The sequence below is a fragment of the Bos javanicus genome, chromosome 12 (assembly GCF_032452875.1).
Source record: "Bos javanicus breed banteng chromosome 12, ARS-OSU_banteng_1.0, whole genome shotgun sequence".
In the NCBI taxonomy this organism is placed as follows: Eukaryota; Metazoa; Chordata; class Mammalia; order Artiodactyla; family Bovidae; genus Bos; species Bos javanicus.
The window spans coordinates 25,565,482-25,577,850 of record NC_083879.1 but is presented as its reverse complement, the minus strand read 5'-3'; the positions used below and the strand labels follow the sequence as shown (position 1 = coordinate 25,577,850).

At 43.0% G+C, this 12,369-nt stretch overlaps 1 protein-coding gene across 3 annotated transcripts in view; it reads right to left on the bottom strand.

Moving 5' to 3' along the window:
* DCLK1 (doublecortin like kinase 1) overlaps positions 1 to 12,369 on the bottom strand; it is a 352,130-nt gene that overhangs the window by 150,780 nt on the left and 188,981 nt on the right. For all 3 annotated transcript variants that reach the window (XM_061434786.1, XM_061434782.1, XM_061434781.1), the window contains exon 4: positions 8,838 to 8,937. In XM_061434786.1, coding sequence (XP_061290770.1) covers positions 8,838 to 8,937 — 100 coding nt within the window. The remainder of the gene's footprint in view (positions 1 to 8,837; positions 8,938 to 12,369) is intronic.

The window sequence follows — 12,369 nt, the reverse complement described above, 5'->3', positions numbered from 1 at the left end:
CTAGGAACAGACAGCAATTAAATAGAAAAAAGAGTTGAGGAATGAATCTTAGGAAACAATTATGAGGGGATATATGACAGAAGAATAAACTTAAAAGAAGCTTAGGAAGAGTCAAGGAAGTGGGCAGAAGATCAGGACAGACCACGAAGGATGAGGGGCATCACCAAATGTCCAATGTGTCTCTATTCCTGCTCTGGAACTGTGTTCATCTCTACCTCTTTGTAGAGACACAGATGTAGAGAATGGATGCATGGATACAGGAGCTGGGCTGGTGGGGGGCAGTGGGGAAGGGAAGTGTGGGATGAGTTAAGAGGTTAGGTTTGACATAAATACACTACCTACCATGGGTAATGTAAATAGCTCTTGGGAATCTGCTGTGTAGCGCAGGGAACTGCTCTGTGATGACCTAGATGGGTGGGGAGGGTGGGGGTGGTCCCAGAGGGAGGGAGTACCTGTGGAGGCATTGCTGATTCACTTTGTCTACAGCAGAAGTCAACACAAAATTGTAAAGCAATTATACTCCAATAAAAAACATAGAGACAAAACAAATACCTCCAAGGAGTCAGGAAGGAAAAACATGGAGAACATGGGATATAGTGATGTGACGATCATCCTTGTTCAGTGAAACTATTATGTTAAGGGAAATGAGATTTTCATCCAAACCCCAAAGGGATGTGTATCAGATACACAGTGAATTGTGAGACAGATAAGCTTCTAGAAAGGTCCACGTAGATGCAAAGAAATGATTGCCGGCCTTAAGTCTTCTTACCCACTTTCAAAGGTATAAGAGGCTTAATTCATTAGAGAGAAAGGGGATTTCTGAGATGAATCTCTTTAGAAAGAGCTGTGCTGTGAGCCTCTGAACCCCAAAGGAGGGAAGATGCTCCCTCTCATCCCAGCTGGGGCTCCCCTGGGAGATCTGAAGAGCTCAGTCAGTGTCATCCATGGATGGAGGGAGATAACAGATTGGTGTTTGAGTGTCTGGTTTTTCTTCCGAGAACCTCTGGCAGCAGAGTAAAGGAGATTCGCTGGCAATGCGTGGCCTGTGGTTGGGGCAAAAGACATATGAGTGCAGAGACAGATCTGAGGGAGTGAGCTGGCATGAAGATAATTTACATTCTTCTCAAGAGGATCATCTGAGGCCAACAAGCAGAGCTTTGGAACACAAGGACTGAGGGAGAAGTAGCCAAAACTGGAAGAAACTGAACTGACCACATCGAAGAAGAGCTGAATGTTCCCAGTGAGAGTCCCTGAGGAACCGATGCACATACTCACAGAGACTTCGCTGAACACCTGCTCTCATGCCCAGAGAGGCTGGGCCACTGCAGCACAGTCATGAGGACCCGCCACCTGCTCCTCATCCTCCAGCTCCACTGTCCCCTTCCCTACTCCGACCCTGAAGGATCAATAGCACACAGGTGGCGAGCAAAGACGAGAGAAGGTATCAATCCCACTTTTTTTTTTCCTGCAGAGAAAGAACTCACTACATTGGTCCCTGGATCCATAAGGAAAACCATTCCAATTTGGAGTGACTACTACATAGGACTACATGTTTCCACTTCTGAATTGAGATGATGATTTGTAGCTAAAAGAGTTCATAACACTTTTTACTATCTTAGGAAAGAACAGAAAAGTCTTTTTTTTTTTAGATTTTTTTTTTGACTGGATCATTTTTAAAGTCTTAATTGAATGTGTTATAACATTCCTTCTGTTTTATGTTTTGTTTTTTTCACTGCAAGGCACGTGGGATTTTAATTCCCTGACCAGGAATCAAACCTGCATCCCTTGCACTGGAAGCAATAGTGGAGGGCAATTTTGTAAATTAAAAAAAAAACAAACTTTTGTGTTTTCAGCATATCATTTACCCAAAGGTATAAAAAGTGAATTAGGATGAGGCGATGGACCAGGGATTGAACCAGCACCCCTGGAACTGGAAGCTCAGAGGCTAAACTACTGAACCACCATGGAAGTCCCAAGGGAACATAAAAGTCTTGAGAGATTTTCCCAAGTGTCATTCAGTGACAAAAGAAGAACTTTAACCATCATTCAAATTTAAAAGATAGTGGAGGACAATTTTGTAAATTAAAAAAAAAAAAACTTGTGTTTTTTTGCATACCATTTACCCAAAGGTATACACAGTGAGTCAGGATGAGGCGATGGAGGTTTCAAGGACAGTATTTTTAAAGCTGTTTGGCAGAGACAGAAAGCTCCTTTAGGACAGGAGAAACTGAAGCATGGTCATGAGTTGGGAAGAAAGAGATTATAAAACCGAGGTGAAACAACAAATGTTTAGGAACAACAGGAAGGGAATGATGAAAAGGCAAGGTCACAAATAAGAGAGAAGACAAAGTCAAGAACATTATCACTGCCAAAGAAAGACTCTTCTTCCTTTGACGGATGGGAGGAGGGGAGAAAATGAATGAATGTTCAGGGACATTTTGATCTAGAAGGACAAGGAAACAAAATAGTTTACTGTGAACTGGCTTTGATCATCCTGGTGGTCTACGAGGAAAGTTCATCTTCTAAGAATGAAGGCAGTGGGTGGGTTTTACTACTCTGGAGGGCAGAATTAGGACCACTGTGACCAGGTCAGAGAGAGATTTATTTAGATTTAAATATTTAAATAAATATTTATTTATTTATTGAAAATTTCTTATATTTTCAATATAAGAAAAAACTTATTTAAAAGCAGCACTAGTGGAAAGTGGAGCTGGCCTTCTTATAAAGGTCTAAGTTGCCGAAACAGAGTGTTTTGGTTGGGGACAGATGAACAACTGTTGCGGTGCTGTCAGGAGGGACTGTAAATCCATGGTTTCCAAGACACCTCATGTATATGATTCATTCTCAATGTTATATTTTGTAGGTTTTTTCATGTGAACAATTCAGGTGTCACTGTTACCGAATATAAGAAAAAGAAGCCCATGAGGACTGGAAGAGAAAACATAAAGAAAAGATGTGTTATATTAATACAATGTCTTTCTTTCCTAAGGAGAAAAATCATCTTTTCATAGAAAAGGAACTAGCTGGTACTCCAGTTAGATTCTGTCTCCAAAGTATAATGCGTCTCTTCATGTCTCCAAAGTATCTATAGGTCTCCATAGCTTGGCAGCGAATTAAATTAGAAAATATCACTATGTTCTGGGGAACTTTATATTTACACATGAGCTAAAATGTAGCCATGGAGGAGGAAGTCTCCAGAACCCCTTTAATTTTTCTACAGCTAAGATGCAATGGGGAACTTACAAGAGCAAATCATGTCAGCCAATGGGCTTTCTGTTTAGAATTCATAAAAAATCATACTCGATTTTCTATTCAAAAAGAAAAGGTCACAGAAACTTGGCAATTATTCACCACTACCGTTATTTTTTTTTTTAAATAAGAACTGTACATTCCTAACATCAAAATCTATTGAACCTATCAAGTATTCCAGCATCGGTACCACACATCTGAAATAAATCTGCTCACGGATTTCATTTAAACTGGCCACATCATCCAATTAAAATTTAAACCTATAAAGAATTGTCAGTCTGTTGTGACCCGTCAGATATTTTGCCACAATATTACTCCAAAGAGATAAAATATACAAGCAAAAAGTAATATTTTGAGTCAAAGTTCAGCAGCCAAGATCCTTTGACAGCTTCAGACATAAGCAATATTAAAGTCATAGGAGGGTCCTATTTCATGGAAGTGTTACTGTCTACAATTATTTGTGTCTAGTGCACTACCTGGCACATGGTAAGTTAGCTCAGCTTACTGAATAAATGAATGGATGCATGAAAGAATGGGCTTCCCTGGTGGCTCAGATAGTAAAGAATCTGCCTGCAATGCAGGAGGCCCGTCCCTGGGTTGGGAAGATCCCCTGGAGGACAACATCACAACCCACTCCAATATTCCTGCCTGGAGAATCCCCATGGACAGAGGAGCCTGGTGGGCTCCTCATGAAAGAATGAGTGACTTTTGCTGGCAGTAGCTCAAAAGCCATTTTGTAAGGAGGTCTGGTCAATCCAGACACTAAGCGTCTTTCTGGTGTCCCCAGTGACCTTGGGGACTGTTTCTTGTGATCTTTCTTGGCATCACCAGCCCCAGGACAAAGCAGCAGATCCATTAAAATCCCTCTAACCCAAATCAACGTGGACCTAAGGGCTGGGACTTCCTGAACATCATCAGTTTTAGAAATCTGACTGGGTCTAAATGTCATTTGGTTTAATCTTCCAGAGATTCCCTCCAGAAAAGGGTGGGTATCTTCAAAGGTCGCTGCATCTCCTCCCACCTCCACCACAGGAATAAAAGTTGAGAGTGGGGGAAAAAAGCAATCGATAGTCACTTTTTTGTTCTAAAGTGCCCCGGCAGCAAATCTTAATGACATCTGCCTCCAATTAAGCCCTGCCAATGCAGCTACGTGGCTGAGTCCAGCTGCAGTCCACCAGGAGGTATATTTCAGCCGAGGTGTCATTCACTAACATCATTCACTAAGTAATAAGGAACACAGTTTTGAACGTGCTTTGACATTTATTATCTCATTTGAGGTCCATTACAACCCAGGGAAGGGGGGAAAGGTGTTTTACAGAATGGAAAGCAGGCTTGGAGATGTAGAGACCACACAGCAAGCAGGACACCAAGCTCGGGCCAGACCTTTGTCTCCTAACCCTGTCCCAGTACTGCTTCCATTATGCTGGGTTCTAACCCGATTTTCTCATCACCCAGAGCTGGGGAAAGCAATGAGGACCCTGTGGTGCCTCGTGCCTGATGTAGCTTCTGCTGCATCTCATTCAGGACCTGAGTCTTTGTTTCCAAGGTCAGGATGGCATATTTCTGGGAACATGTATCAAGAGGGTCCTGGGTACCTGATACCATAGGGTCCACAAGAGAAAGCTGAGGAAACGTCCCTTCTCAAATCACACACCCAGGAAGAAGACTATACTCTAGATGGGTCTATCTACTGCAGGAGAAACCTGGACCAGCATTCCCCAGAGACAGGGTTCTTTGTTACAGCAACCTTAGGAGACAGATAGACAACAAAAGTACTTCCCTGGTGGCTCAGACGGTAAAGTGTCTGTCTGCAATGCAGGAGACCCGGGTTCAATCCCTGGGTTGGGAAGATTCCCCTGGAGAAGGAAATGGCAGCCCACTCCAGTATTCTTGCCTGGAAAATCCTATGGATGGCAGAGCCTGGTAGGCTACTGTCCACGGGGTTGCAAAGAGTCGGACACAACTGAGCGACTTCACTTCACTTTCAAACAAAAATATGTAAGTCTGAAGTCATGCCTATTAACACTAAGGAATTAACATTAATGCCTGTTAACATTAAGGAATCAAGGGCACAGGGGAACTGGTAAACAGAGAGGATGAGCAGAAAGAGAAAGGCAAATACCATATGACACCACTTATACGTGGAATTTAAAATAGGACACAGATGCGCTCATCTACAAAACAGGCTCACAGACAGAAAGCAGACCTGGGGTTGCCAAGGGGAGAGGGGAGAAGGCGAGGGATGGACTGGGAGCTTGGGGTTAGCAGACAAAACCAGTATATGCAGAATGGATAAACAAGGTCCCATGGTATAGCACAGCAACGTGTATTCAGTATCCTGAATCCTGAAATAAACCATAATGGAAAAGAATATAAAAAGGAATGTATGTGTGTGTATATACACACACACACACGCATACACACATATATATGTGTGTGTGTGTAACACCAAATCAGTTTGCTGTACAGCAGAAATTAACACAACATTGTAAATCAACTCATTTCAATAAAAATATTAAATTTAATTTTTTAAAAAAGGATGAGTGAGGTTTGAACTCCTGAGCAGGTGTCAGGCCTGGCAGGGGTGAAGTAGGCAGGTGAGGAAACTGGCCAAGCAACTCTGGGGGGGTGTTGGCTTTGAGGGGTGGACAGAAGGTGACATCCTGAGACAGGCTTCTCACCACGGAGTTGCTTTACCCTCCTGGGTAGAGGCAGGCATTTCTCAACAAAATCCTCTCACCTTTTAAGGGCAGCAAAGTATAAATCCGTCAGTTTATCATCAACATACAAGCGAAACTGTGTGAAGCTTCCTGTCTCCAATTTGGCATTTCCCTTGACTCTGTTTCATCATTTCTAAATCAGACCGCAAGCCACGACTGAGGAAGGATCCCCTGGCCTGTGTCTCTCTCTATATATAGTCCTTCATCCACCACAGTAGAAGGCGCTAAGAAGCCAGTGATTGATGACGATATTGCTAAAATGGTTACATTTGGAGCTGGAAGAAGGAAGGTATTTTTTTTTTCCGTGAAAACGGGGGAGGAAGAAAGCCCCCTCGCAGTTTCTAATATTGATCTGGCTCCACTGTAGTCCCGTGAAATAAACATCTATAAAGTCACAATGTCTCACTGGAAAGACCTTAAGAGCCGTCTCCAGGAGCTTTCCCAGCAGTCATTAGGGGAGGTATCGTTGCTAATCCTGAACTCACTGCAAGCTAGCTTAATTTCGAGAGACAAAATAAAAGTGCTGCCTTGTGGCAAAAGCTCACTTCTTGGTGCCATTAAATCAAGCAAAGCCTCTGCGCCAATATTAATTCAGTCATTGCTGGCTCCCCTGTTCCCCGTTGCCCCTCCTTTCAGGAAGCCCCTATGGAAGAGGCCAAAGGAAGCCTCGACGTGCAAATATCGTTTAGCAAGTACGGATAAGCTGCAGCAAATCATGCTCAGAGCACTTAAAAAAAAAAAAAAAAAGATTCAAATGTTAATACATTAGCGCCAGAACATGCTGTACAAGCGACAGGGAAACTGCAGTTGTCAACGTGTGAATTTAGTCTCGGGGTAGGTTCATGCCAGGAAGTAAAAAAAAAAATCTCAATTTAGACTTCATCTCTACCCCTACCCCCAAGCCACGTGCTTCCCGGAGGATATGGGGGAGTACACGGTTACTCAGCAGATGTACTTCACACCAAGAAACGCTCGGGGTATATTCATCCCAGGAAAGGATGTGCAGTTCTCCCTTTGTCACTAAAGTTTTAGTCTGAAGCAGTCCATCACGGGGCCAAGCCACACATCATGGGCAACATCCCCTGACTCCTGCGTGTGCATGCATGCGTGTGCATGAGTGTGCGTGTATATATATGCATTCTTATCCATGAGAAAGGTTTCTACAGGGAAATCACGGGGATTTTGCTGTTCTACGTTTCAGAAAGCCAGCCTGCCCATCACAGCGGATGAACACGAGTAGGCTGAAGCCACCTGGGTTGAGAGGACACTGTCAAGGGCGAAAGCCCAGCCCCAAGGCCACGCCAAGAGAGGCAAGGTGAGGGAGAAGCCCCGAGGGGGACATGGAGGGCGGCAGAAGCCCAGGCCAGCTCTGCTGATTTGAAACCGAGCTGGATTCCAGTTCAAGTCTGACAGGCTGCTTTTCTGTTATCAAAGCAGCAGACTCAAACTTTCATTTCAGAACGCATCTGGTCTCTCCGTCCGTCCCATCAGAAACAGCTATTTTCTTTAAATTGGAAATCAAGGCAGTTTATTCTTTTCAAAGCTGTGCTGTTGGCTCTTCTGCCTGACTTCTAACCTTCACTTCTTTTGCACAACAGCTAAGCTGTCTCATTTGAAAAAGGGGTGGGCTGGGAGAGCCTGCCCCTGGACTTTACATGAGTGATAGATTTGCATCAATTTTTGTCTCCAAGGAGAGTCTATCAGAGATAAAGACGCTAAGTATTTAGAGAAAACTTATTTAGAGGGAAAGAGGTGCCAAACCACTCTTCCAGCCTTTTCAACCAAAACATCAATAACTTAAATCTCTTCAAGTAATAGAGCTACAAAAACTTTTATTAGGCATTTAAAGTTTTAACGAAAAAGGGGCAACCTCTCTTATTCTTATCCCTCCCTATACACCTGAAGTCATTTTAAAATGATGAAATAACTAGTGTGTTTAAATGCATGTACCTGATATGCATATAATATAGACATTCTATGTGAACATACATCAGCCATATTTGGAGCTCCAGTATTTCCCACCCACTTGGTCAAAAGCTCATTAATTTATCTGCATTTATCTAAGCAAGAAATTCATTATCACTTCAAAAAGTACTTCCAAGAAGCAACAATTTGAATTAACAATAAATATGTACTATGTCCCTAATTAAATCAGAAGTCATATGACTTAGGAAAGGTCTCTCTGTTCAGGGCAACTGTCTTCCCTGTGATGCTGTTAAGATTCTGAGATGATTTATGGTATCAGAAAACATCATTCTTGAAGTTACAACCTTTCACATGCATTTCCTAAGATGTATCTTTCCCTCTTTATCAATGGTTCCTTCTCTATCAATTGGAAAAAAAAATCACATTTCATTTTCAACTGAAGGATGCTCTTTTCTGATCCTTCACAGATCCTAATGACACACAAATTCTGACGTATTTAAAGGAAAAGGACACAAGACCATCTTTCTCAGGACCTACAAGAGAAAGGAGGCCATGTGAAAGCTGAGTCTAGACACATGCTCAATAACTTCACAATAACACATCTTTCAACTATGAGTTTTGATATAAATATGTAATTAAAAATGTAGACATCGGCACCATGATTTTTCTATAGAACACCATGTAGTTAACAAAATGGTTATAAATTAGCCACTGGTAATTTACTCTTCTAAATGATTTAACCTTTCCAATGATCATTTCATCTGTTTTCTATATTATAAAAAAATCAAAGAAATTCGAGATATGGAAAAGCCATGTTGGCTGAGGATCTGAAACTGATTTGGTAGCTTTCGAGTTGACATAATCTTGGCCCGAGTGCAGCTCATTTTGGAAAGCTGCCTCAAATTTCCCCTGGTTTTGAACTTTTTTTTTTTGTTTCCTTACCACTTTCATCTAGCAAGAAATCATCCTGGTAACGGAACTTCTCCGGTCCACATGCAATAAAAATGTCATCGTCACCAAAAAAGTCCTGAAGGCACATCACCTACAAGAGAAAAGCGTGGCACTCAGCAAGGGGTCAGCAGAACAGCAATTACAGCAAAGCATCCCGCCAGTGGACATCTGCATACAGCCACTTCCCAGCTAATGGAATCAACAGGGCCGCTCCTCCGGAGGAATTTCAAAGGGAGGTTTTTCAGCATCTGTTACTAGTAAGAAACATGTTCCGTTTCAGTGGTGCAGGAAGGCGGGAAAAAGTACATAGAACCGGTAACTGTCACATTTATGACTTGACATATCAATAGGCTAGGAGGTAAGAGCCCTTTATTTTCACAACAGACTGGATGCAGCAACTTGTAGAAAAGGAGCGCTCCTTCACTCCTCTGACTGTAACCGTCCTGGAGAGCAGTAAAAGTCAGCGTATGGTTTTAGCAACAAAAGTGTTTTCTAGTAACTGATGCCATAGTTACATGATGATGGTCGCTGGGGCAACAACTAGAGAAAAATATTTGTACCCTAACAGGAATAGAACAATCTCCTTTAGACCACGTCTGGGCTGTGCTAAGTCGTGCCCGACTCTTTGTGACCCCATGGGCTGTAGCCTGCCAGGCTCCTCTGTCCATGGGGTTCTCCAGGCAAGAATACTGGGGTGGATTGCCATTTCCTCCTCCAGGGGATCGTTCTGACCCAGGGATCAAATCTGTGTCTTCTGCATTGGCAGGAGACTTCTTTTACCACTGAGCCACCTGGGAAGCCCAAGATCGCTTCTACCTCTATCTAAAACAAAAATGGTACCCTTCATAAAAGGAATAATAGAAAAAGTCAGTTATTTCGGAGATTTAGCTACAGAGACGAAGCAACTGTATCCCTCATCTCAAGCTAAGCTGAACTTTAACACTCCCATGGTTCCCTAGCTTGTGGTCACATAAAGGGAAAGTTTTAAAACAACCTTTTGATATTTTATTCAACTTCTTCTCCAACATGAACTTTGAAAGCTAAATGCCGCTTTTCAAGTAAATGTAGTCCAGATGAATAATCCCGAGCTTACTGCTCTCTCTCTCAATATGTGGATGTGCAGTGTAATATTTTTGCTGTTGTTGTTCACAGTATGTATAATGCCAGTAGAAGGCACCGGAAATGCTTCTGATTTCTATCTATTTTCAATTTTTTTTTTTACCACTTGGAGCAGATTGTAAAGTGGTCACTTGAAGGCACCATTCAGAGCTGCGTGAAATAGACTTTTGTATTTATTTATTGCATTTTCCCTTGGCTATTTGAGGATTAGAGACAAGCCTTCCTGTGTCTGATGTGGGAGATGTTTTTGGTCTATGTTTCCTGTGAACCCCTTCCCTTACGTACTGGTACTTCATCCGCAGAGCACCACTGGGGTTCTGGGGTTCTGCTCCTTGTCAGTTCCCGTAACGTGACCCTGACAAGTCAAAGATGCTTGAGCACTTACAGAAGTAAGGTGGGGAAGGATAGCGTCGTTCAGAGCCCCAGATGCAATGCTGTGGAGGCATCAGATAGTTTTTCTCCGACAATCCGTCATTCCCAAACAACTACTTGGACAGAGTGAAGTCACAAAGAGAAAAAAAAATACCATATATTAACACATACATGTGGAGTCTAGAAAAATGGTACAGATGAACCTATTTGCAAAGCAGAAACAGAGATACAGATGTAAAGAACAAACAGATGGATGCCAAATGGGGAAGGGAGGTGAATTAGGAGATTGAGATTGACATATACACACTATTGTTACTACGTATAAAGTAGATAACTAATGAGAACCTACTGCATAGCACAGGGAGCTCTACTCGGTGCTCTGTGGTGACCTAAATGGAACCGGAGTCTGAAAAGGCGGGGGGGTGGGGAATAGACATACATATAGCTGATTCTGGAGAAGGAAATGGCAGCCCACTCCAGGATTCTGGCCAGGAAAATTCCATGGACAGAGGAACCTGGAGGGCTACAGTCCACGGGGGTCGCAAAGAGACGCACACAAACACACATAGCTGATTCACTTCGCTGTACAGCGGAAACTAACACAGCACTGTAAAGCAGCTGTGCTCCTATAAAAATTAAACAACAACAACACAAAAATCCCCACAAATAAACCACTCGGCTGAGGTCTTCAGGAGGATACTTCTCTCACAGTCTGATAGTAAGCGTTAAGTGTGAGTGAGGGACATTCATGGTGGTCAGTGCTTATTCTGTCTCCAAAAGCTTGAAAACACAGGTGACTTAAGAGGGACACTGTAACCATCCAGGAAGATGAACGGAATGTCTTCACCACTTAGAAGCTTTGATCGTCTACTTGGGTTAATAACAGGCCTTCTGACCTGAGAACCTGCTCTCTGTTCCATTCCTTTCTGTCAGATTCCAACCATGACTCTCTTCATTTGTATCTTCATGACACAGCACCCCAGCACCTCGACCCCAGCTGTCCTGACCATCGCGGGAGTCGTCACAACCAACCCCGCCCAGGCCGCTGTCATTTTACTCGCATAGGTCCACACTGTGCCGACTATCTGTGCATTAGCATACAGCACACAGGCATATAAAAATGAGTAAGAATGGAAAACCATGTCTTATTCAGGCAAAAATGTGAACAATTAACCCTAAAAAGCAGTACTTCCTAAAGTGAGAATGATTAATAGAATTTGTGCCCCAAAGGGTCCTATGGCCAAAGAGATTTGGAAAATACTTCTCCAATATAAACAGATTTCTTTATTTCGTGCTGTGTCACTTCAGTCATGTTTGACTCTTTGCGACCCCATGGACTGTATAGCCTGCCAGGCTCCTCTGTCCATGGGATTCTCCAGGCAAGAATACTGGAGTGGGTTTTCATTCCCTTTTCCAGGGGTTCTTCTCGACCCGAGGATGGAACCCACGTCTCTTACGTCTCCTGCACTGGCAGGTGACTTACCACTAGTGCCACCTGGGTTTGTTTCTTTCTGATCTTCTCAAGACCCTTAACGTGCTAGTGAGTGAGTGAGTAAAGTCGCTCAGTCGTGTCCGACTCTTTGCGACCCCATGGACTGTAGCCTAACCAGGCTCCTCCGTCCATGGGATTTTCCAGGCAAGAATACTGGAGTAGGTTGCCATTTCCTTCTCCAGGATATCTTCCCGACTCAGGGATTGAACCCAGGTCTCCCGCATTTGTAGGCAGATGCTTTACCGTCTGAGCCACAGGGAAGATCCAAATGTGTAAGTACACTGCAACTCCAAAGAGGAGATACAAAAATACAGTCTTTCCCAGACTGACTTGATTCTGGAACTCTCCTCACCAGCACAGTATGCTCTCTTACTGGATGGGTTCCCTTTGGTACTATGCTGACGGCTGTTAAGTGAAGAGAATTTTAAATTCATTCAAACATTTAAGCTGGACCTACTCTGTGCCAGGCTCTGTGCCAAATATTATGATGACAAAGCTCCAATGGTTGAAAAATACTGTTTTCCAAAAGGAAAAAAAAAT